Below are 22,925 nucleotides of genomic sequence, written 5' to 3' on the forward strand. Positions count from 1 at the left end.
GGAGAGACGAAGGTCGAGAAAACAGGAACTACACCCCAACTCCCCCCACCCCCTTCCCCATGCACGGTTTAGGGGAAAAAAAAATGCTGCAACGCCGAACCGACTGCCAAAGCCTGAGACGCTGGGCATGGCCAGGATTCCTCCCCCCCCGCACGCAAAACTTAATAGCAAAGGTGAAGAGACGGGCACTAACAAAGGGGCTTTGCTCTTCAAGGGGTCCCCCACTCAGCAGCTAGGCAAAGGAACAGCCGAAATGAGAAAAAAAAAAAATAGATGTCAGTTCCTTTCACAACAGAGAAAAAGCACAATTAAAACCGAGGTTTAAAAAGAGAGAAAGACAAACAGACAGCAATCGCTGCCAAGAGCAGGAGAACCAACACGCAATCCGATTTCCTTTATTCTGCGCTGCGAACACCTCTCAAAGGTCAGAGACGGGGAGAGAGAGTGCGAGTGAGTGTGTGGCAGGCCGTTCCCGGGAGATCGCAAGAGTAAAGAGACGAGCAGGAGCAAATATTTGTCATTTCAGCACAAAGACCAGCAGAGAGTCTCGTTATTTGCCTGGAGACTATCCGTGTAGAAGTCGCTCTGCCATCTTGGGCACGGATGGGGGGGGTGGAGCGCTCTCCACACGGTCCCGCTGGGCTGGCAGAGATCTAGCCCACGGCGTCCTCGGCTTTGAACGCCTCCTCCCCGGCGGGGTCCGGGGGCTCCTCCTTCTCCGGGGCCCCGCACCACCAGAGGAGCACGGAGTTCTCGCTCCGGATGTGGCGGCGGGACATGAGGACCCCGTCTCCGTCGTCCTCCTCCGCGCTGTCCGGGGGCTCGGGGAACTTGCGCTGGCCGGAGGCCGTGGCCAGCAGAGGAATGGTGGGGTGCAGGCTGGAGGAAGGAGAAGAAAAAGGAAGAGGGTTAAAAGGCAGCACTGGAACCAATATTTCGTTTTCTCCTGCGGGGAGGAGCAAAGCGCACACCTCTGGCAGCGACACTAAAACTGATGGTCTCCCCCCACCCCACGAAATGCAGGATGCAGCAAAATTGTGTGTGTGTGTGTGGGGGGGGGGGGGGGGCTTGACACTAGAACCGACCTTGTATCTCCCCCTCCCCCCCACCCTTCGATGGACCGTGGTGGACGCGTCTCTCGCGCCGCTGCTTAATCACCTGATTCCATTGACGCAGTCCTGCTGTGCCCGGAACCGGAGCACTGGCTTCAGCACTGCCTCCTGGCCTTCCGAGGAGGCGAGGGAAGTGTCCCAGATAGAGACCAGCCCCTCCGTGTCACCGCTCACCAGATACCTGCCACTCCTGAGCGAGAGAGAGCGAGAGAGAGGCAAAGAGCGGGAGAGCCAACGTGAGAACAGCACAGAAATGTACCAGCAGAAAAAGACCACATAGCCTGTCTTAACCTGCCCAACTCATTTAGCATCATCCCTGTCTCCACCACCGCCGTGGGCAGGGCCCGTTCCCCGCATCCACCACCCTTCTCTGTAAAGGTTACTCCCGAGTCCACCCACCCCCCTTTTTACCCTCATCCCATGACCTCTCCTCGTTCCAGAGCCTCCTTTCCATTGGAAGAGGCCCGCCCCCCCCCCCCGTACATGGAAGCCTTGGAGGTCTCCATCACCTTTCCTCTAGAGCAGTGGTTCCCCACCCTGTGGTCCACCATACTATAACAGGGGTGTGCGTGGGAAATGGAGCTGCAATAGCCAAAGATGTCCAATAAGTCGCCATGGACCCCCATCCTGCGGCGGACGAACAAGAGGCCCAGAGTGAGAGCCTGCGTGCGAGGGAACCTGCGAGAACGAGAGCCTGCGTGTACACGTGTGTGAGAAAGTGTGTGCACACATGAGGCAGCCTGTGGGAGAGAGTAGGAGCCTGTGAGAGAATGAGCATATGTCTGGTATAGAAAGGGCGTATATTACAGAGAGAGGAGAAGGGTTGTGTCTCCTGCCCCTCCCCTCCCCACCAATCCAAGACATCTCAGGGTGACTGGAAATCAAAAGTTCCCAGTTATGGAGCGCAGAGGATTTTTAAAATCCCTCTAGCTTTAATGTTATTTGAGGTGTCTGCTTTTTGAAAATATTTTATTGGTATTTGGTGTGTTTTTAGAAATGGGTTTTTAATTATTGGATGCTATTCTGTTCATCAGTTTTTAAATATTTGATTAGTATGATTTCACTATTATGGTTGATTTATATTCCTTGATTTTATTGGTTTTGATGCTTTATGAGGACTGGTGGCGTTTCTGTTTTTCCATTACTGTACTGCATACAGAGTCTGTCTCCTTGCAGTTTGCAGTTCAGTTTGTGTCTGCACATAGAAACATAGAAATGACGGCAGAAGAAGACCAAACGGCCCATCCAGTCTGCCCAGCAAGCTTCACTCATTTTTTCTCTCATACTTATCTGTTTCTCTTAGCTCTTGGTTCTATTTCCCTTCCACCCCCACCATTAATGTAGAGAGCAGTGATGGAGCTGCATCCGAGTGAAATATCAAGCTTGATTAGTTAGGGGTAGTAGGGGTAGTAACTGCCGCAATTACCCAGACTATGTTATTCAGTCCTTATTGGTTGTTTTTCTTCTCCCCTGCCGTTAAAGCAGGGAGCAATGCTGGATATGCGTGAACTATTAGTTTTACTTCTCCCCTGCCATTTTCTTTATATAATTTATGGTCACTTTATTCTGTATTTGGTGAGGATCAGTCTATGTTGTGCGTGTCTGAGGCGAGGTATCCTGCTGGCGTGTAGTTTCTGTGCAGGGATCTATGGGAGCCTGACGTGTTCTGTTTTCCTAATTGGCGGTGTATTGGGGTTTTAGGGCCTGGTATAATATTTACAGTGTTGTCTTTTCATAGGTGGCGTTCTTACGCTCTGGCAGTTAGAGTGTTATGGTGTGCCAGGTTTCTTATAGGTTCAGAGTATTTTTTTTACAAAATTATATATTGTGCAATGGCTCCGGTAGTGGAGGGCGTTTGTGTTGCTGAGGTGATAAAAATAATCATCAAATTCTGCTAAATGAGTGGTAAGGGGAAATGTCCTTATTCTGCTCTGCACCCTTTATTGGGGGAGTGAACGCAGGGTACTTATACAACTTGAGGTGCAGGGTTTATATTGGGATTCTGTCCTATCCTGTATAGACCCTCCGACTTCACGCCCATAGAGAAGAATTTTTATTTATTGATGCTTTTTAATAATTTTAGTGGTAGTTGTACTACATGGTTGAAACTGGCCATAGGTATCCTGTCTCTGCATATATGGATTTTGCTAAAAGGCAGGTGTGGACCCCTGCCAAGATCGACCGAACAGGTCGTTTCCCTGTCACAGGTGATTTTCTTTAAAAATTATGATAAAAAAAAAAAACCAACCAAAAAACCCTATAGGGAATATGTTCAAACATCCATCCTTCTCCCTTCTTAACCAGGCACTCTCTCCCTCCACCAGTCCACCCCCTCCACCAGCACATTCCACAAAGTTGCTCCAGATCCAGCCGTGTGGCTGCCTTTAGTTACTCATGTTAAATACTGAACATGAGTACATTCTTGCATATTTACTGCAGTGCTCTGCAGTTATACACATTCAGTTTATATCAGCAAGTACTATTTTTAAAAAGTTATATATATTATGAATGAGTCTGATGTGCATATATTTCTTTATTACATTAATAACTTTTCTACAGTTGTGCTCATAAGTTACATACCCCTTGCAGAATCTGTAAGTTGTATAGCATTTTAAGAAAACGAGTGATCAGACCAAACATGTTTTATTTTTAATGTTTCAAATTAAACTATTTATGCATCATTTATTGCTATCGATTATTTAATGATTGTACTATGTTATGCATAAATTTAAATTTTATTAGGAAAACCGTAACCCGACAAAATGTACACAATAAAACTCAGTACCCTAAGTTTGAACATCGAACCATGACAAACAAAAGTAAAACAGTTCTCTCTCATCAACCTTCCCCACGTTCCCCCCACTCCCAGCATAAGCTTCCCATGATCCACACACACGGGTGGTAAAATCAAGTCAGTTCTGAACACACGATACTATGCTTGATTAGTCAACCAAATTCGAAAGGCTTCCCACATCTTATCAAGTGTTAATAGCAGTCAGTCTCTGTCTAACACGAGCTAAAGATGGTATACGTGGCATACTACAATCAGCTGGCAACAGGATCTGAAAAATCAAGAGCTGGGAATATGTAGGGATGCCAGCAATTGGCAATCTCAATAAAAATAATTTAGGATCTTTGCCTATGGAAAAATGAATGATCTCCCTAATCAATCCCACTACCCTATCCCAAAATTTTGATATCACTGGGCAATCCCTCCGCATTCACGCCAGCAACCCCCGGGTAAACAGCGTGCAGACTCTCAGGAGTCTGCTATCATCTCTAGCACATCTTATAACCATTTCCCATCAGCCAAGTAGGACCCTCGCCTTGGGATGAGCCTTCATCTCCTGCACTCTAATCCTGAACCACACCATCCTCAAAGTAAGTGCAAGGGACACGAGGACTGAAAGAGTCAGAGACCAATCACAGTGTCATTTTACTCACAAGCGCACGCACAAGTCAGCACCCATGGTGCTGAACCACTCACATCTCTGCATCGAAGTACATCCTCTGGTTGGTGGCGACACTTCTCAGCATGGAGAAAAGTACTTTTCCTGGTTGTCTCAGGTCCCAGCACAGAATCTCAGGGTCCTTAGGACAAGCCAACAGGGAGAGCCATCATCATTTACCTGCTTTCAAAGGATCCACCCCGCCAGTGTTGAACACACTGCGCGTTTCCATTCCACTCTTAACCGGGAGCTGCGCAGGGCACCCTAAGCGGCATTAACTTCAGCCAAAGCCCCTCTCCCCTCAAGGAATCCCCACGGATTGCATCACGCACACCTAAGCTGGGGGTAGACTGGCACGTGGAAAAATGCACCACACAAGTGTGACCGCAGAGCGACTTACACATGAAATGAAACTTACCGCTCTCTGACCTCACACAATTTTATTAATGCCTTTAAATGAGGAAAATATATATTCGTACCAAAACCCTATTTGCTTTGCATTTTACAGGTTAGTGTCCTTAAACAGGGAACAAGCATACAAAGAGGTGCAGCCAGCCAGAAAGTAGCACCAGCTGTGAGTGCCACTGCACATTACCTTGCGCCCTCCAGTGAAGAGGCAGGTCCCATCTGGGGAGAAGAGCAGGTGGGTGACGCCCCCCTGATGTCCCTGCAGCACAGAGAGCACAGCCCCCTCGTCCCGCGAGTACAGCCCCACCGTCTTGGCGTAGGAGCCACAGGCGTAGACGTCCATGTCGGGGCTGAAGGCGATGCAGGAGATGATACCGTTCTGTCCCTGCTTCTTCGCTGTGAGAGAGAGAGAGGGGGGGGGGGGAACCCGCCGTTAGATGGGGCATGAAGAGCAGCAGATCAAAGCCCTTAAGCCTTGCCAAAATTTGCCGCCTCTGTGTCATCGTCAAGCACTCTCAAAAGACTGACCTGCAATTGGCAGGCTCCCTGCCTCTACATTCTCCCCCCCCCCCCCAACGTGCAAACAAATTCAGCCAGTCAGCGCTCCTAAAAGTCATGCTACTCACCAACAGTTGGCCTCTGCTCGCATTCTCGGCCTGGGCGGCAAGTGTTAAATACCCGCACCATTTTGTCAAAACCACAGAAGAGCTGGGACCCATCAGGGCTGAAACAGAGGGAGTGGGGAGCTATCAGTTCATCCTGTTGGAGGAGAAGGTGGGCAAAGGGGGAAGAAAGAGAGAGAGAGAGCACAGAGCTGTGACACCTGCAGGCCCAAGGCTTCAATCCCACTACTGACACCAATCAATCTCACTGCATGACTTCAGGCAAGTTATTCAGCCTGGTGGACTCATTCTTGAGAAGCACGAGGCCTTATCAGACTGGGATCTTGTCAGTGCAAGAATTCTCCACTTACCAGGTGGTTGTACGGTCGAAAGGAAGCTCTTAGGTCCCCGGTGAAGGCGTCCCAGATGTGAACTGGATTCTCCCTGCTGCTGCTAGCGATGCTGCAAACAGAGGGACAGGCACTGGTTAGACTTCCTCTCAACAGCATGGTACTGCAGGAAGAACAGCCGTGACAAACATTCCTGCCATCCTCTGAGGCGCCAGCAATCCCCAGGACTTCCAGCTACGAAACATGCCACCTGCCCTGTGATTCCAGTGTCACAGCTTACCAGCAGATACCAGTGTCGTAAAAAAAAAAAAAAAAAAAGTGGAATAGAGGCATGCACTTATAAGGGTAAGAGTCACTACTCCAGCATCCAGCCAATGAAAGACCCTAGCAAGCAGGAAGGACCTGCAAGCAAGCACGGAGGTGTTCTTATAGCATAACACTGCTCCTTGGAAGCCCTGGAACTCTCTGGGGGTCACAAGGGGGTGAACGGGAAGGATCCCAGACTTACAGGCAGGTTTCTGGATCCGTGGAGGACATCCGTGCATACCAGCAGAAATCATACACAGTGTCTCCTTCCGCCATCCGCAGCACCGGGCTCTGAGGAGAGAGCGTGTGAGAGGAGATAGTGAGATAAACAGTGAGAGAGAAAGTCAAGTCGGTTACGTTGGTATATTTTACTTGTGCCTTTAGTGCTTGATAATTCCTACCATGTTTTCCCCCACTTAAAAAGACAAAACACAATCTGGTGGCACAGGAAGCCTCCTTGCCTGGACACGCGCCAGTAGGAATCTCCCTCCCCCTCCAGGTCTGGAATGTACCAGGTTCTCTCACCTTCTGCCCACTTACCAGTGCCATGGAAGCCTTCATTACCCTACTCCTCCTCCCCCCCCACGCCACCTTAAAACTAAACTCTAACTGCGCTGTGGGTATTCTGGTCTCCCTGTGGTAATGCCACGGGGCAAGTGGATCTCCTAGTCAAGAGGCCACCAATGCTGGGGATCCGCCTGCTGCATGGAGAGAGAGAGAGAGAGCGCATAACAGCCAGTCCAAGCTGCCGTTTCTGCTCTCTGCAGCTCACACGGATAACCACACAGCACCGATGCCTGGCCCTCACCATTTCCGTCATGCTGTCCTCCCAGCAGCCACTGTAGAGCTCAGGGGGCAGGTTATAAACTCGCAGGATGTTGTCGGCACTGTTGGTCAGCAGGCATGATCCGTCGGGAGCCCTGTGAACGGAGACCAGAGCCCGTCGTCACTCACCCCCAGCTCAGGGGCGACCAGAGAACCCACAGAGCCTCAGGCATGGCTGGGGAAACATTGAGAGCCCAGAAACGAGAAACAACCCCCACCCAGGAGGGGTAAAAGCAGCACCTTACCACTTGCAGCCTCTTAGGAAGTTCTCAAACGTGCTGAAATACTCCATGCAGGATCCCGCCAGGATGCTGGGAGCGTGGGTGAAATCATACCCGGGGTGGCTGTGACAAAAGAAAAAAAGAAAAAAGGGAAATGAAAGCCAGAAGAGGTCCTGCTTTGCTAACAGAAGTCCACCCAAGGTGCAACACAGCCTCTTGTGTTCCTGCCAGCAGCCCTGGTCTCGTTTCAGGTGTAATCCTCCAGGGTTCTGGGAGCAGAGAACCATGCCCTCCCTCCTCCCTGACCTTACAGCATATGCACCTTGCCAAGCTCCAGGCAGGCGTTAAAGCAGGCCCCAGTCTACCACTAAGGTCAGCCAAGCCCCAGGGCTCCTGGTTAACATCGCTGTTCTCCAGAGGAATGGAAAAAAAAAAAAAAAAAAAAAGCAGAGAAAGCTCTTTCACACTCAATGTACAATTAAGCTTTGGAATTCACTGCAGGAGGATGTGGTAAAGACAGTTACCACACTGGGTTTAAAATCGGTTTGGACAAATTCCTGGAGGAGAAGTCCATAAACTGTTGCTAACCAGGTAGACTTGGGGAAAGGCACTACTTACCCCTGGGCACTAGCAGCATGGGATCTATCTACCGTTTGGGATTATCCTGGCAGGTACTTGGGGCCTGGAATGGCCGCTGTTGGAAACAGGATGCTGGGCTTGATGGACCCTTAGTCTGACTTGGTATGACAATTCTTATGTGGGGCGGGGGGGTGGGGGGGACGGGACGGATGGACAACACCGTTAAGGTCCATATTCATTCACTATCCGGACAGCAAAGTTAGCCGGATAGACGTATCCAGCTACCGTTGGAGGTCTAATTCAATCGTCGGCTGACCCTTTAGATCTGTCTAACTATAGACCAGCTGCATCTCTGCTGACACTGGCCAAGATCACTGGATCAGTACTTCTATAATCAATCAACCCACTCATTGACACAGACATACTTTGGGGGATCTAGGGTTTTTTTTTTAAGAAGCTTTCCCCCCATTTTGATTCTTTTAGAGTAAAATATGAGAAAGTCCCTTGGTCAGACCATTTTATAATTGAAATCCATGCTAGAGTAAGGAAGTGTTGCAAAAACTCCTAGTCACCCAATTGTAGCAAGAGGAACATAAGAACATAAGAAAATGCCATACTGGGTCAGACCAAGGGTCCATCAAGCCCAGCATCCTGTTTCCAACAGTGGCCAATCCAGGCCATAAGAACCTGGCAAGTACCCAAAAACTAAGTCTATTCCATGTAACCATTGCTAATGGCAGTGGCTATTCTCTAAGTGAACTTAATAGCAGGTAATGGACTTCTCCTCCAAGAACTTATCCAATCCTTTTTTTAAACACAGCTATATTAACTGCACTAACCACATCCTCTGGCAACAAATTTGAGAGTTTAATTGTGCACTGAGTAAAAAAGAACTTTCTCCGATTAGTTTTAAGTGTGCCCCATGCTAACTTCATGGAGTGCCCCCTAGTCTTCCTATTATCCGAAAGAGTAAATAACCGATTCACATCTACCCGTTCTAGACCTCTCATGATTTTAAACACCTCTATCATATCCCCCTCAGTCGTCTCTTCTCCAAGCTGAAAAGTCCTAACCTCTTTAGTCTTTCCTCATAGGGGAGTTGTTCCATTCCCCTTATCATTTTGCTAGCCCTTCTCTGTACCTTCTCCTTCGCAATTATATCTTTTCTGAGATGCGGCGACCAGAATTGTACACAGTATTCAAGGTGCGGTCTCACTATGGAGCGATACAGAGGCATTATGACATTTTCCGTTTTATTCATCATTCCTTTTCTAATAATTCCCAACATTGTTTGCTTTTTTGACTGCCGCAGCACACTGAACCGACGATTTCAATGTGTTATCCACTATGACGCCTAGATCTCTTTCTTGGGTTGTAGCACCTAATATGGAACCCAACATTGTGTAATTATAGCATGGGTTATTTTTCCCTATATGCATCACCTTGCACTTATCCACATTAAATTTCATCTGCCGTTTGGATGCCCAATTTTCCAGTCTCACAAGGTCTTCCTGCAATTTATCACAATCTGCTTGTGATTTAACTACTCTGAACAATTTTGTGTCATCTGCAAATTTGGAAAAGGTTTGAAGTTGATACCTTAAAAGATATTTGGATCCCAAAGTTTTGTGACGAGCCTATAGCTAATACTGAAGATGCTGTGTCATTATGGCCTCAATCCTTAAATGATTCTTTAGATCAGATAGCTCCTTTGTCAAAATTTGTTCCTCAGAGGCACCGTAAAGCACCTTGGTTTGGACAGGAAATGATTATAAAAAATCCAACCCCCCCCTCCCCCCCAAAAAAAAAAAAACTTAGGATAGAACCTAGATGGCAAAAATCTAAGTCCGAGATTGACTGGATAGCGTATGACTACCAGAGAGAATCTGTACAGCTGAAATGTCAATATATTTCAGCAGAGGGACAAACCACACCTAATCAGCCGGGAGAATTAGTTCACATTGTGAAATCTTTAACGTCTAGCTCTTCACACCAAACTGGACGGACAGAATTAAGTGCCCAAGAACTCAGTTTAAAAAAAAAAAAAGTTAAGAATACTACATTTTTTCCTCATAATTCTCCTACAGAAATTAGTGATTCAGATATACATTGGAAAAGGTTTAAACCTGTAGGGCCATCTGAAGTACTGGATCTTGTCAAGTTGAAGCCTAACTTCTGCCCATTAACTAAGCTGATCAAATGTTTCTTTTAAGTGTCTTCAGGCTTGAAATGGCTGCGTTTTCTGAGGGAAATGATAAATTGTTCTTTACAAGAAGGGCATTTGCCAACATCGTTAAAATCAGCACTGGTTAGGACTCCGCCGAAAAAGATTAATTATTGACATCATTTGGATCAGAAACAAAATAGATTTCTAAAATTTGCCTTTTCCAACTAAACTTATTGAAAAAGTCGTGTTGAATCAATTGCAGGACCTCTTGGGCCGCCCCCATCTTGTGTCGGATGACCATCGGTATGGTTTCCGGGTTAAATCAGGACACCGGAGACTTTGCTGCTATCGCTCTGATATTTTAAGCGCGGTTTCGATTGCGGTACTGGATTTTTTTTTTTTTCTTGTCCTCTTAGATTTAACAGCAGCCTTCGACGCTATTGATCCCTCTATTTTACTTAAACGTTGATCCAATACTGGGACAGGAAATACTGAAGTGGTTTTCTCCTCTCTTTCTTGCAGGATCGAGCCTCTTTACATTACACATTGTGAAGACTGCAACCTTTTTCAAGCGAGTCTGATCTGAGGACTGTAGTCCACTCTTTCGCCTTCGTTAGACCTCTGTAATGCTTTGTACCTCGGCCTTTTGCAGCAAAAAATCTTTAAAGACTTTGGAGTCGGCACAAAATACAGCCACAGGGATAGCGGCTGGGACCGGGATTCGCGAACACACCTCACCCGTTTTGATGACATTACATTGGCCTCCTATCAGGTTTTAATGTTATTTTTCAAGGGCTTGATCGGTTTAGGCCTCTCCAGCATCAATGCTGCTTTAGAGCTCTGAGGCCCAGTAAGAAATGGAGTCGGAATCTTGAGGTTCCGCCATTTAAAATCCTCCATCTGGACGAAACTCGGGAGAGACTTAACGCTCGGGGCCCCCGAACTATGGAATCCCCTACCTCCAGGTTTAAAGTAAGAATCTTCCCCTATGAAATTCAGGGAAATGTTAAAGACCTTTTCGTTTTCCCAGGCAGTGCCTGACTGAATAGAAAAATCTGCCTCCGTTACAGCAGCATTTGTGGCTGATAAGCCACACTACTTAAGAGCATTTTTTTTTTGCAAAAGTCAAGGTACTGAGAAGGACAAGGGTGATATGAGTAGGCAACCATTCTAAGTAAAACAGAGAGCACTTTGTCGGTATGCTTGATGCCTCGATTAGCCTGTGCGATTTGATTTGTTTTATGCATAATGGATCTTATGTTTTCTTAACCACTTAGAAATTATGAATTTGTGGTATATACGTTTTATATAAATAAACAAACAGTCTTACAGAGTATTTAAATGAACATTCGACATTAGATCAAAATCAATATGGTTTCAGACAAGGCCACTGTGCTGAGACCCTTTTGTTAATCTTCATTAGATACCATCTTACGTGGATTTGATATAAATAAATAAATAATCGATTGCATTTTAGTCTCGCTAGATATCACTTCAGCGTTTGATACGCTAGCGCACCGCATTTTTGTTAACCCATCTAGAATCCACAGGCATTAAGAAGACCGTTTTACAATGGTTTACTGCTTTCCTATATGGCGGGACACAGCAAATCCAAACCAATGTATTTAAATTTAGTTGGCATGAGACCCCCTCCCCCCCCCAGGAGTCCCTCAAGTGTCAGCCCTTTCAGCATTGCTTTTTAATATATATCTCGTACCTCTGTGTCAACTGTTGTCTGGCCTCGGTATAAATTATAAATTCTAGGCAGCCGATATTTAAGTTCTTTTTTATACCGACGTTCAAGGCACAAGTCATATCGCATTGACATCAAACGAGATAGGTTACAAACAGAGATGGATTAACCAAAAAACTAGTCAGTTCTTCACTCCCTATAACAAATCCTAGAATGGTGCATCTGAAGTTGTACCTAAACACTGTAAAAATCCGGCTATCACACAGCAAACTAAAGTTGCATGTGACAAAAACTGAACTTCTGCTGCTTTCTAGTACAGGCAATTCAGTATATCCTTTACCAGAGTCGCTGTGAACATTAATGGAAAAGTGGTATCTAAACCTTTTTCATAAATAAATATAGCCTGCTAACTTTAGGACAGCTCTATGGTCTGGCCTGACCAGGCATCTGAACACTGGAGGTAGCTGGTTAACTTATTCGGCTAACTCCTACTCCCAGTTACACCCCTGGTACACCCCTAACTTATCTAGCTAAATTCTAGCCTCCTAACTTATTAGCCGGATACGTGCCCAAATATTAAATTCGCCGGCTAGCTGCTTTTGGATATGGCCCCATGATGGCTGGAAACAACTGTGATTGTAAATGAAACGTTTGCACGGAAACTCAAATGCTGGTCTCTGTTGCAGCCTGCAAATATGGGAGGCTACATGAACAGAGTCAGACACCTTACCCTCTGACCCCAACATACATAATACTTACAAGTTCGGGTAGTTGGCAGATTCTCCGCAGGCTCCTTCTGCCAAGGGCACCCCCTCGATCTCACCAGACTGTGGGGGCAGGCCCTCTTCCCCTGTAGCACCTGACTCCGCTGGAAGCGGTGCATCGGTCACAGGCCTGGCGGGATCTAAAAGCTGGCTGTCAACAGAGGGCAGGGATGGGGCACTCGTAACCCCATTATCACTGCAGACCTCACATGCCACTGGCCCGGCCTCCGGCAACCCCTCAGTATACTCAGCACTGGGATCACCGGGGCCACTGCTGCTGTCTGCTACTGAGCCATTCCCTGCGGCTTCCGAATCCATCCTCTTTCCAGAAACTGAGTTCTCCCATGGAAAGCTCTACCACATTTTGGCCCATTTTTTACCGATAAACTGGTGGCAGGTCCTGCAGAAGGCACATTCCGATATGGTGCTCATCGCAGCTGGTCAGCCTGTTCTTAAATGAGCCGCCTGCAAAACAAAGGGCCATCATTAGCAACAGAGAGAAAAGGGGCCAAGGGTTTGCACAGCACGCGTGGTGTATGCATGCCAGGAGGTCCGAGGCATACAGGGGAATGCGAGGCACGTCTAAGGAATCTGATGCACATGGATATACCCTGGGGCACTAATGCACTCTGGCAATGTGGTGCATACAAGGAGATACTGTCCATTTAAGAAAAAGAGAGGGCTAGAGACAGGACTTGACAGTACCAGGCATGCGATTCATGTTGGGAGGGGGAAGATGTGCCATGGGGGAGCGGATGCATTCTCGAGGGAAGCGGAGGGGCAGCTGTACGTTGCATAGGGAGGTGAGAAATGGGTTTGCGCATGGTGCAGCATGAAGCCGGGGGTGGCTCAGCTCCAGCCTGCGCCTCCAGCACGTGCTCACCTGTTGTCGGGCTCGCGCCCCTCTCGTCTCGCGCAGGCGGAAAAGAAGCAGCAGGAGCCCCCCCACGAACAACTAACACTCAGAATCAGAACGCCAAAACCCAACTGACCTCCCGTGTCCGCGCTGCGCATGCGTGGGCACGCGTAACAACCGCCCAGGCAGGAAAACAAAACCGAAAGAACAACCCGGCGCAGGCGCAAACAGAAAGGCGCGCCGCGCGCCCCTCGCGTTTGTAGTCCAAAAGCGGGAAAAACGTGACGGGGAGGCGGCGCGAGGTGCCCGGTTAAGTGACAGGAACGAGGGGCAGATTGCTTACCACCTGCTCGTCTCTTTCGCGCACCTCAGTGCCCTGTGGTCACAAACGTGATATCATCAGGAATTTCCAGAACAAGAGAGCAGCATGGCAGCTAGGGGCAAGAGTTACATTAGAAAACTCGACAACTAATGATTATTATGAATGCCTAGCGTTCGAAGAGCCTAGTGACTTTACAAATGAGAATCGTCTTTAGAGCTTGTGGGTTCCTCATGACCTCAGATGTGGTCTTTTTCGCTGAATTTTTAATTGCATTTGTTTTGTTTGGGTTGCCTTTCTAAGGTACTTTTCTTTTTGCGCTGCGGGAGTCAACATTAGGCCACATTTCTGCAGAGAAAGGGCGCTGGAGGCATAAACAGTAACACAATTCAAAAGAGGATGCTTGGGTGGAAGGGTGTGAGGGGAAGCAGGGGTCTGTGGCATCGCACCAGGAAATAACTAGGGCAGGGCCTAGGTGGCTCCAGGGTTCCTTATTTATTGTCATAGTCTTTGTTTCTGTTTATTGGAGGGATAGAGAGAAAGTGGAGGAAAATATACAAACCCCTCCCCAAACAAACAAATACACAGATTAGTACTATTGTGTTAGTCTGCTTAAACACTCAGAAATAAAACTCAACGAACAAGTTATAGATGAGCCCTTTTTATTGTTCTAGCTTAATACATGTCTGGCTGGCTCTAGAGGCCTGAATTCCCTTTATCAGGTCACTCCACAATGAGCCCAGGATCATGTCTGAATCTATACATCAAGTTCCATTACAAGGGGGATGACCACGTCTGTGAGATTTCTGCAGAAAGTACCCGAGGCAGGAGTCAAATCCCTCAAGAGTTTGATGAATCAGATTAATCAACACTGGAGAATGCCTGGAAGACATCTTGTTAGTACCTCAATTCAATTTCCTGAAATCAAGAAAGCTCTGGTGTGTGGGATCCAGGGTTGCCAACCAGCTCTGGATTTTCAGGACAGGTTGATCCGAAATCCAGAGCCGGTTAGCAACCCTAGTGGGATCATAGGACAACAGTTGATATCATGTGCTTCAAAGACAACAGCATATGAATAAATTAACAGAAACTTAGAATATGACAGCAGATAAGGACTGTCAGGTCAATCTGGTCTGTCCATTCCAATGTTATTGTTGGTGCAATGCTGGCTAATGGAGGAGGGAGGTATAAGCCAAAACCACCAGCATAAGAGGAGGAGAGAGGCATCTAGGCCAGGAAATGGGGAATTGTGGCATAGTCAGAGGGAAGAAAGGCATGCTATAACATGCGTTGAATGCTTGGACAGGCGTAAGAAAAATAAATGATGACAAGAAGAGGAGATGCTGGGGAGATGGTATGTAGGAAGAGAAGGGGGGAGTGGATGAGGGGGAAACACTAGGGAAAGGAGTGGAGGGAGAGAGACTGGGAAATGCTGGGGGAACACAGCGGAAGAAGAGGGAAAGGAGGTGTGTAGAGAAGGTATTGCTATGAAGAGGGTTGAGAAGTGGAAATAGGAATAAGACAGGATGTGGAGGATGGATAGAGAGGAGGGAGGCAGTGATGCACAGAAGAAAAACATGGCAGGAAATAGCATTAAAGAAACAGAAAAAGTACACAAGTGTCATGAATGGAAGGGATGGAGAAGAGACAAACAGAAGGAGAGGAGACCCAAGAAAAGGAACCAAGAGAAGACAAACGGTGAAATCAGAGAAGAGGCTGAAAACATAGTGAGGCAAGATACAGATAGCAAAAGGTAAGGAAAACATTTTCCATTTAAATTGATTTTTTTTTTATTTAAGTGTAAAATCATTACATACTGCATGACATTTTTAAGACTTTTTTGAAATACTAGATGTAATATCTGACGTGTGCCATTGCTCTAACCTTATTAGATTTATCATCTTCACCATTAGTAAATACCAATTTTTATGTCGTTAAAAAATGGACAGCTCCAGAGGTAGGGCAGTATTGCCATACCTGCTCTGGCTTGGCTCTCCCAGGGCCCTGGCACTTTGTTTTCTGGTTCTGGTAGTGAATTGACATCATTACTCTCCTGAAATCCTAGCTCTTTGGTTTCCAGTTTTGTGGTGGTTGGGGTGATGTTGCCAGCGTTGCAGATTGGCTCACCGACATTGTAGAGTTTCAGTTGCATGGCTTTTTTAGCAGGTGAACCGAATTTCACTTTTTTGGCAAGGAAATAAATGTCAATACACAAAAAATAATTATATGAGGGGGCGTCAGTAAATAAGCTGAATTTAAGCATAGTATTTAAATAGCTTAACTTCACCTTATTTATTGATCTTCCTCATATAAGATGATGCTTTTTATTGGACTAACAAAACATTTCTTGACTAGTTTTCGGGTGTTGACATTCTGATCCTCGGGTGAAAATGAAATAAGCAGGTCAGAGTAAAATATGACCTGAATGTACAAACCGATCATAGATTACATTAGAATGGTAGTGTGACTGGAGAAGGCTGGGGATGATGTATTAGTAGTACGATAAAGAGAGACCCAAAATTATGTCTGATAGTGAGTTAAAAATACCAAATCTCTATGTCATCTATGTTAGTATTAATCATTTTAACTTCAGGGGCCCGATATTGAAATCACGTTTAGTGCTGGATAGCTGGATAAGAAAATCAGTGGTCACTAGATAGCTGGATAAGTCACTTAGCTGGCTATCTTTTAGCTGGAAAATTTGTGGGCAGGCAGTGGATGGATCTAGGCGGCACTACTTATCCGGTTAATTTCTTAGCTGGCTAAGTTAATTGGATAAGTTAGATCAGCCATAGAGCTGATGTAACCAGATTTAACTTATCCAGCTAAGAAGCACCTTGACTGCGGATATTCATGGGCATAGCCATGCTGCTGAATATCCCTTGTAACAACTGGATAAGTCATATTCAGCTAGGTTACTTACCCAGCCGGCACTGAATATTGGGCCCCAAATATCTTATGCTTCTGCATTGTTCTGAATTTCCCTTTTAATATCTGGATCGTAAGGTCATTGATGGTCTGGTTCCCGAAAATATTCCCCCCAGTTGCAGTGTTCCCTTGTTCCTTGTGATGTGTAATTTTGCATCTAAGTAAGCTTATTCTCTTTAATTTCTGGACTGTTTCATTATTTTAGCATCCCTCTTGACACTTTCTGCATTGAATAGTATAGACTACATTACAGGAGGAGCATGTTGAATATCTTTCCGATGTGGTGAAAACATCCAGAAGGAATATTAGTCTATAGCAGCAAAAATGACACGGAGACTAGTGGCACCTTGTAGACAAACCAATTTATAGAGATATGGACTTTCAAGGACAAGAATCCACTGCAATAAATGATCTAAGGAAACTGGAAGAGTGGTCGAAGATATGGCAGCTGAGATTCAATGCCAAGAAGTGCAAAGTCATGCATATGGGGAGTGGAAATCCAAATGAACTGTACTCGATGGGGGGGGAAAGGCTGATGAGCACGGAGCAGGAGAGGGACCTTGGGGTGATAGTGTCTAATGATGTGAAGACAGCGAAACAATGCGACAAGGCGATAGCAAAAGCCAGAAGAATGCTGGGCTGCATAGAGAGAGGAATATCGAGTAAGAAAAGGGAAGTGATTATTCCCTTGTACAGGTCCTTGGTGAGGCCTCACCTGGAGTACTGTGTTCAGTTCTGGAGACCGTATCTACAAAAAGACAAAGACAAGATGGAAGCGGTACAGAGAAGGGCGACCAGGAAGGTGGAGGATCTTCATAGGATGACGTACGAGGAGAGATTGAAGAATCTAAATATGTACACCCTGGAGGAGAGGAGGAGCAGAGGTGATATGATACAGACTTTCAGATACTTGAAAGGTTTTAATGATCCAAAAACAACGACAAACCTCTTCCGTAGGAAAATAATCAGCAGAACCAGGGGTCACGATTTGAGGCTCCAGGGAGGAAGATTCAGAACCAATGTCAGGAAGTATTTCTTCACGGAGAGGGTGGTGGATGCCTGGAATGCCCTTCCAGAGGAAGTGGTGAAGACCAGAACTGTAAAAGACTTCAAAGGGGCGTGGGATAAACACTGCGGATCCATAAAGTCAAGAGGCCACCAATGAAGAGTGGGTGACTCGCCAGAATGATGGCTATTGACACAATACCCTTACTAAATAAACATACACATGCTTACTGTGACTCCTACATCGCTCTAAGCTTCAACAGCAAGAGGTAATGGAAAAAAGGATTTGCACTCATAAAGAGGGGAGTAGCTGGCTTGTTACGGCGGTTACTACCCCAAACCAAATATGCCTGATACTTCACTTTCAATGCATATACAGCATAGCTCTCTGCTTCAATGACAGGGGAGAAGAATAACTGATACTTCACACATCCAGCAGAGCTCTCTGCTACAACGGCAAAGGAGAAGAAAAAGGGTTCGCACTCAAAACGCGGGGAGTAGCTGGCTTGTTACGGCAGTTACTACCCCAAACCAAATGTGCCTGATACTTCACTTTCCATGCATATCCAGCATGGTTCTCTCCTGCATCGGCATGGGAGAAAGACTGATACATCACGCATTTCCAGCATAGCTCTCTGCTTCAAGGGCAGGGGGAAAAAAAAAAAAAACAAAAAAAAAACTGATGCTTCACGCATATCCTGCATAGCTTCAACGACAGGGGTGAAGAAAAAAAAGGATTCGCAATCACAAAGCGAGGAGTAGCTGGCTTGTTACGGCGGTTACTACCCCAACCAAATGTGCCTGATACTTCACTTTCAATGCATATCCAGCATGGCTCTCTGCTTCTACAGCAGGGGAGAAGAAAAAAAAAAAAAAAAACCAACAAGAGCTGTACAACATAGTCTAGGTAAAACAAATAAGCATGGGTGTAGCTTGCTTATCGCGGCGGTTACTGCCCCTACTACCCCTAACTAATCAAGCTAGATATTTCACTTGCATGCAGCTCCATCACTGCTCTCTACATTAATGGTGGGGGTGGAAGGGGAATAGAACAAGGAGCTAAGAGTAACAGATAAGAATGAGAGAAAAAATATGTGAGGCTTGCTGGGCAGACTGGATGGGCCATTCGGTCTTCTTCTGCCGTCATTTCTATGTTTCTATGTTTCTATGTTTCAGTCTTTAAGGTGCCACCAGCCTTTTTGTCTTTTTGACTGAGGAGTTATGTGAAATGTGCTAGCACATGGCCTGATGTAATAAAATGTGAGTAAAAAAATGTGAGCTACATTTTAGCTTGCATTTTCTTTACTTACGCTGTAAAAATTCAAACCAGGCGCGACCAACTCTGGTCCTCGAGATCCACAAACCAGCCTGGTTTTTGGGATATCCACAAAGAATTGCATGCACTGCCTCCTTTGTATGTTATTATATCTAATGCATATTCATTATGAATAGTCTGAAAACTAGACCTGTTTGTGGCACAAGAGGATGGAGTTGGCCACACCTGCAGTAAGTTAATGGTATGCAACTACATCAGTCGTTACCTGGGTAACATCAAGCTAGGTGGAGAGAACATTGCCCAAATCTCATCTTGGAGTGAGTTTCCTCACTCCAAATGCCATCAAATCTTCACAAGAGACCACTGTTCTGTTCGTACGTCTCACATTGAATGTCAGAGTGGCCCTTAACCCCCTACACTAATACCTAAACCTCACCTCGAGTTACTAGGTGGGCCTATCATAGGGATACAAATATCTGTCTAGGGAGCGGACACTATGGCTAGTCTCTCTCTCTGAAAATATTATCACAATTTGTGCTAACTTAGCTCTTCACATAGGTAATTAGCGCAAATTGTGATAAACTGTAGATTACCATAAAACACACCCCTTTTGCTATCGCATGCATTTTGATAAATCCAGGCCTAAGTTAGATATTTTACTTTGATGCAGCTCCAGCACTCCTCTCTGCATCAATGGCAAGGGGGGGGGGGGAAGGAAATTAGAACCAAAAAGTTACCAATAAGGGCCAAAAGTAACAGATAAGTATGAGAAAAATAAGTGTGAAAGCTTTCTGGACATATCCAGCGCAACTCACTGCTTCAACGGCAAGGGGCAATGAAGAAAAGAGGATTTATATCCAGACAACAACCAAGAACTGAATTGCACAGGCTGGGTAAACAAAAAAGAGCGGGAGTAGCTTGCTTCTTGCGGCAATTACAACCCCAAATCAATTAAGCCCGATACTTCACTTGGAATACATATCCAGCGAAGCTCACTGCTTCAGTGGCAGGGGGAATGAAGAAAAGAGGATTTATATTCAGACAACAACCAACAAGGACTGAATTGCACAGGCTGGGTAAACAAATAAGAGTGGGAGTAGCTTGCTTATTGTGGCGGTTACTACCCATAACCAATTAAGTTAGATACTTTACTTTGATGCTGCTCCAGCACTGCTCTCTGCATCAGTGGCAGGGGGGAAGGAAATTGGAACCAAAAAGTTACCAATAAGGGCCAAGAGTAACAGATAAGTATGAGAAAAATAAGTGTGAAAGCTTTCTGGGCAGACTGGATGGGCCGTTTGGTCTTCTTCTGCCGTCATTTCTATGTTTCTATATTGCTCCGGTATAGGTCCATGATAAGAACTTATTTGTATTACTGTGTGCAGTTCTGGAGGCTGTACCTTCAAAAGTATATAAACTGGTTGGAGTCGGTCCAGGTGGTGACATCTAAAATGGTCAGTGGTCTTCATTCTAAAGCTTATAGGGTCTGACAAACATCTAAACCTGTATACCTTAGAGGAAAGCTGAGATAAGGGACATATGATAGAGACATTCCAAGGTTTCAATGCACAGGAGGCAAGCCTCTTTGAACGGAAAGGAGGCTATAGAACTAGGGATCAAGGGATGAGGGTGAAAGGGGGTAGACTTAGGAATTATTTTAAGAAATATTTCTTTACAGAGAGGGTAGTGGATGCATTGAACAATGTAATAGGATTAGGTGGAGTGAACCAGAAGAATTTTGATGTACGGGCAAGGTCAAAATAGCCCACACTGAAAAGTGGAACACTAACAGCAGGAAATATGACTCCTGGCTTAGCATGCTGTGTAAGTAGAGACCTGCAAGGTGTTGGTAATGGGAAGACAAGGAAACCTGAGCTGCGCATGTCTGTGTGCTGCACAGTATAAATGCCCCATCCCCAGCCCCAATTATTGGAACAAATGGAAGATAACTAAAAGCAGATCTGTACCCCTGCACAGTTTGTTCTCACACCTAGGGAAGACTTCCTCAAATCTTATGCCAACTCCTTGCAGGGACAGCACGAAGGCTGCACCATTTGCTTGTCAGGGACCAGGACAAGGAAAGTGAGCCTATGATTTAGTGTTATCTTATCTCTTTTTTTGTTATTCAATAAATAAGCATGTTGTTAGCAATAGTTTACTTTTCTATATGCAAATATTCTATTAGTGTAACTTCCTTCATCCTGATATTATATTTTGCTAGCACATATTTACATTATGCTACTATTTTATAAAGTAACTTTTTCTACTGCTCTCCTATTTCTGTGTCTTCTTCTCCACACAATTCATGGTTATTACAAACAGTGGAGGAGGTGGATACAAACACAATATCTGAATTCAAGAGAGCATGGGAGTAATGGAAATTGTAAAGCTAAATTAGTTGGGCAGATGGGCAGATTAGATAGGCCATACGGTCTTTTACTGCTGTCATGTTTCTATGATTGAGGCTCACCAATTGCAAATGGTCCAATTTTTGTATAATAATCTGCAAAAAGTAAAGGAATTCTCTAAACATTTACCTGATGAGAAATTGAACCATTTCAATGATATACTGAATGACACAAAGGACTGTGCCAAGCATATGACTAGATCCGTCTGTGGTGTTTCTGACACAGCTTCAAGCACATTGGCAGTTTTATAGCAGCAAGAAGACTGGCATGGCTCAGAGTTTCAGGCCTTAAAGAGGATGTAAGCAGATGTACTGTAGAATACTTGTTTGGAGACAAGGTTAAAGAAGTTGTGGAAGCTATAGAAAAATCAAAGTATGATGTTGCAGTCCCTTTCTTCCTCTTTTTAAATAGATTAGTCCTTTCATAGACTATACAGTGAGCATTATAAAATACCTATTCACAGCAGAAAAGAAGATTCAGTCTCTATTAGTTTATAGGCAACATCCTATAATGATGTCACAAATACATTAACCACAAGGTAATTGCCAGGTTCTTGTGGCCTGGTTTTTGGCCTCTGTTGAAAACAGGATGCTGGGCTTGATGGACCCTTGGTCTGACCCATCATGGCAATTTCTTATGTTCTTAACAGCAGCTACAACAGCAGTAGCAAACACAACCAAGAAATAGAGATAGAGGGCAGCAAAGACAATCCCAGCAGCCTCTACAGAAACCACTCAGGATCTTGACATCGTAAAAAAAACAGAATCCATTTCCTAAAATAACAGTGGGAGGAAGGCTTCAATTTTTTTCAAACTCAATGGAGTCTGAATTATTACTGACAAATGGTTTTAAACATTATAAAATATGGTCATTTTCTGAACTTCAAGGAATTTCCACCTAAAAATTCACCAATTTACTAGAGCCATTCAGGTCATCAATTGGGTGTCCTCAAATTGGAAATGGAATCCCTTCTGAAAGCATGAGGAATAGAACCTGTCCCTCAGTTACAGAGAGGGAAAGGATTCTATTCAAGGTACTTTCTGATCCCAAAGAAATCAGGGGATCTTCACTGGATCTCAGAGATTTGAAAACTTTTATAGAGAAAGAGAAATTCAAGATGAATTCATTAGGCACAATTCTTCCTTTCCTGCAAAAAAGGAGATTGGCTCACATCCCTAGATCTCAAAGAACTTATATACATATCCTGATCAACAAAAGATAGATCATTTCTAAGATTTGCATTATAAGACCAACGTTTCCAATATAGGATTCTGCCCTTCAGATTGGCAGCAGCTCCCAGTCTTTTCACGAAGATTCTAGCAGTAGTGGCGGATCACTTAAGGAGGCACAGACTGTTACATAAGAAGAACATAAGACATGCCATACTGGGTCAGACCAAGGGTTCATCAAGCTCAGCATTCTGTTTCCAGTGGTGGCCAGTCCAAATCACAAGTACCTGGCAAGCTTTGTCTTGATATAGACTCTTGGACTCTGTCATAGTTTGGCCCATGCTAAGACTCGCTCACCCGCATTTGGCACAAACTTTAGGGCCCAGCCCATGAGGATGTGTCAATTGCGCAATGGCAACCTAGGCTCATGCTCACGCCATTCGCAACACTAAGTGGCCGTCATAAGGTCTGAGACTGTGCTTTTAGGC

The 22,925-nt window shown here is 45.3% G+C and overlaps 1 protein-coding gene across 1 annotated transcript; it reads right to left on the minus strand.

The window, feature by feature from the left end:
* Positions 1-379: 379 nt before the first annotated feature.
* On the minus strand, positions 380-13,514 carry WRAP53 (WD repeat containing antisense to TP53). The gene is made up of 11 exons (XM_029581194.1): positions 13,360-13,514; positions 12,472-12,941; positions 7,298-7,396; positions 7,036-7,147; positions 6,430-6,518; positions 5,943-6,033; positions 5,596-5,728; positions 5,157-5,365; positions 4,600-4,703; positions 1,159-1,302; positions 380-879 (listed from the first exon to the last, which is right to left on the minus strand). The coding sequence occupies exons 2-11, from the start codon at positions 12,792-12,794 to the stop codon at positions 654-656; spliced, it is 1,530 nt and encodes a 509-aa protein (XP_029437054.1). The 5' UTR covers positions 12,795-12,941; positions 13,360-13,514; the 3' UTR covers positions 380-653.
* Positions 13,515-22,925: the final 9,411 nt, after the last annotated feature.

The sequence above is a fragment of the Rhinatrema bivittatum genome, chromosome 16 (genome assembly GCF_901001135.1).
Source record: "Rhinatrema bivittatum chromosome 16, aRhiBiv1.1, whole genome shotgun sequence".
In the NCBI taxonomy this organism is placed as follows: Eukaryota; Metazoa; Chordata; class Amphibia; order Gymnophiona; family Rhinatrematidae; genus Rhinatrema; species Rhinatrema bivittatum.

Bases quoted from the DNA above. Each gene is read 5' to 3' on its own strand.
- WRAP53 (XM_029581194.1), bottom strand. From the start codon at position 12,794: ATGGATTCGGAAGCCGCAGGGAATGGCTCAGTAGCAGACAGCAGCAGT. The intron at 7,397-12,471 runs GTAAGTATTATG...CTTTTGTCACAG, and splicing joins TCTGCCAACTACCCGAACTT to CCACCCCGGGTATGATTTCA. The intron at 7,148-7,297 runs GTAAGGTGCTGC...CTCCGTTCACAG, and splicing joins TTCCTAAGAGGCTGCAAGTG to GGCTCCCGACGGATCATGCC.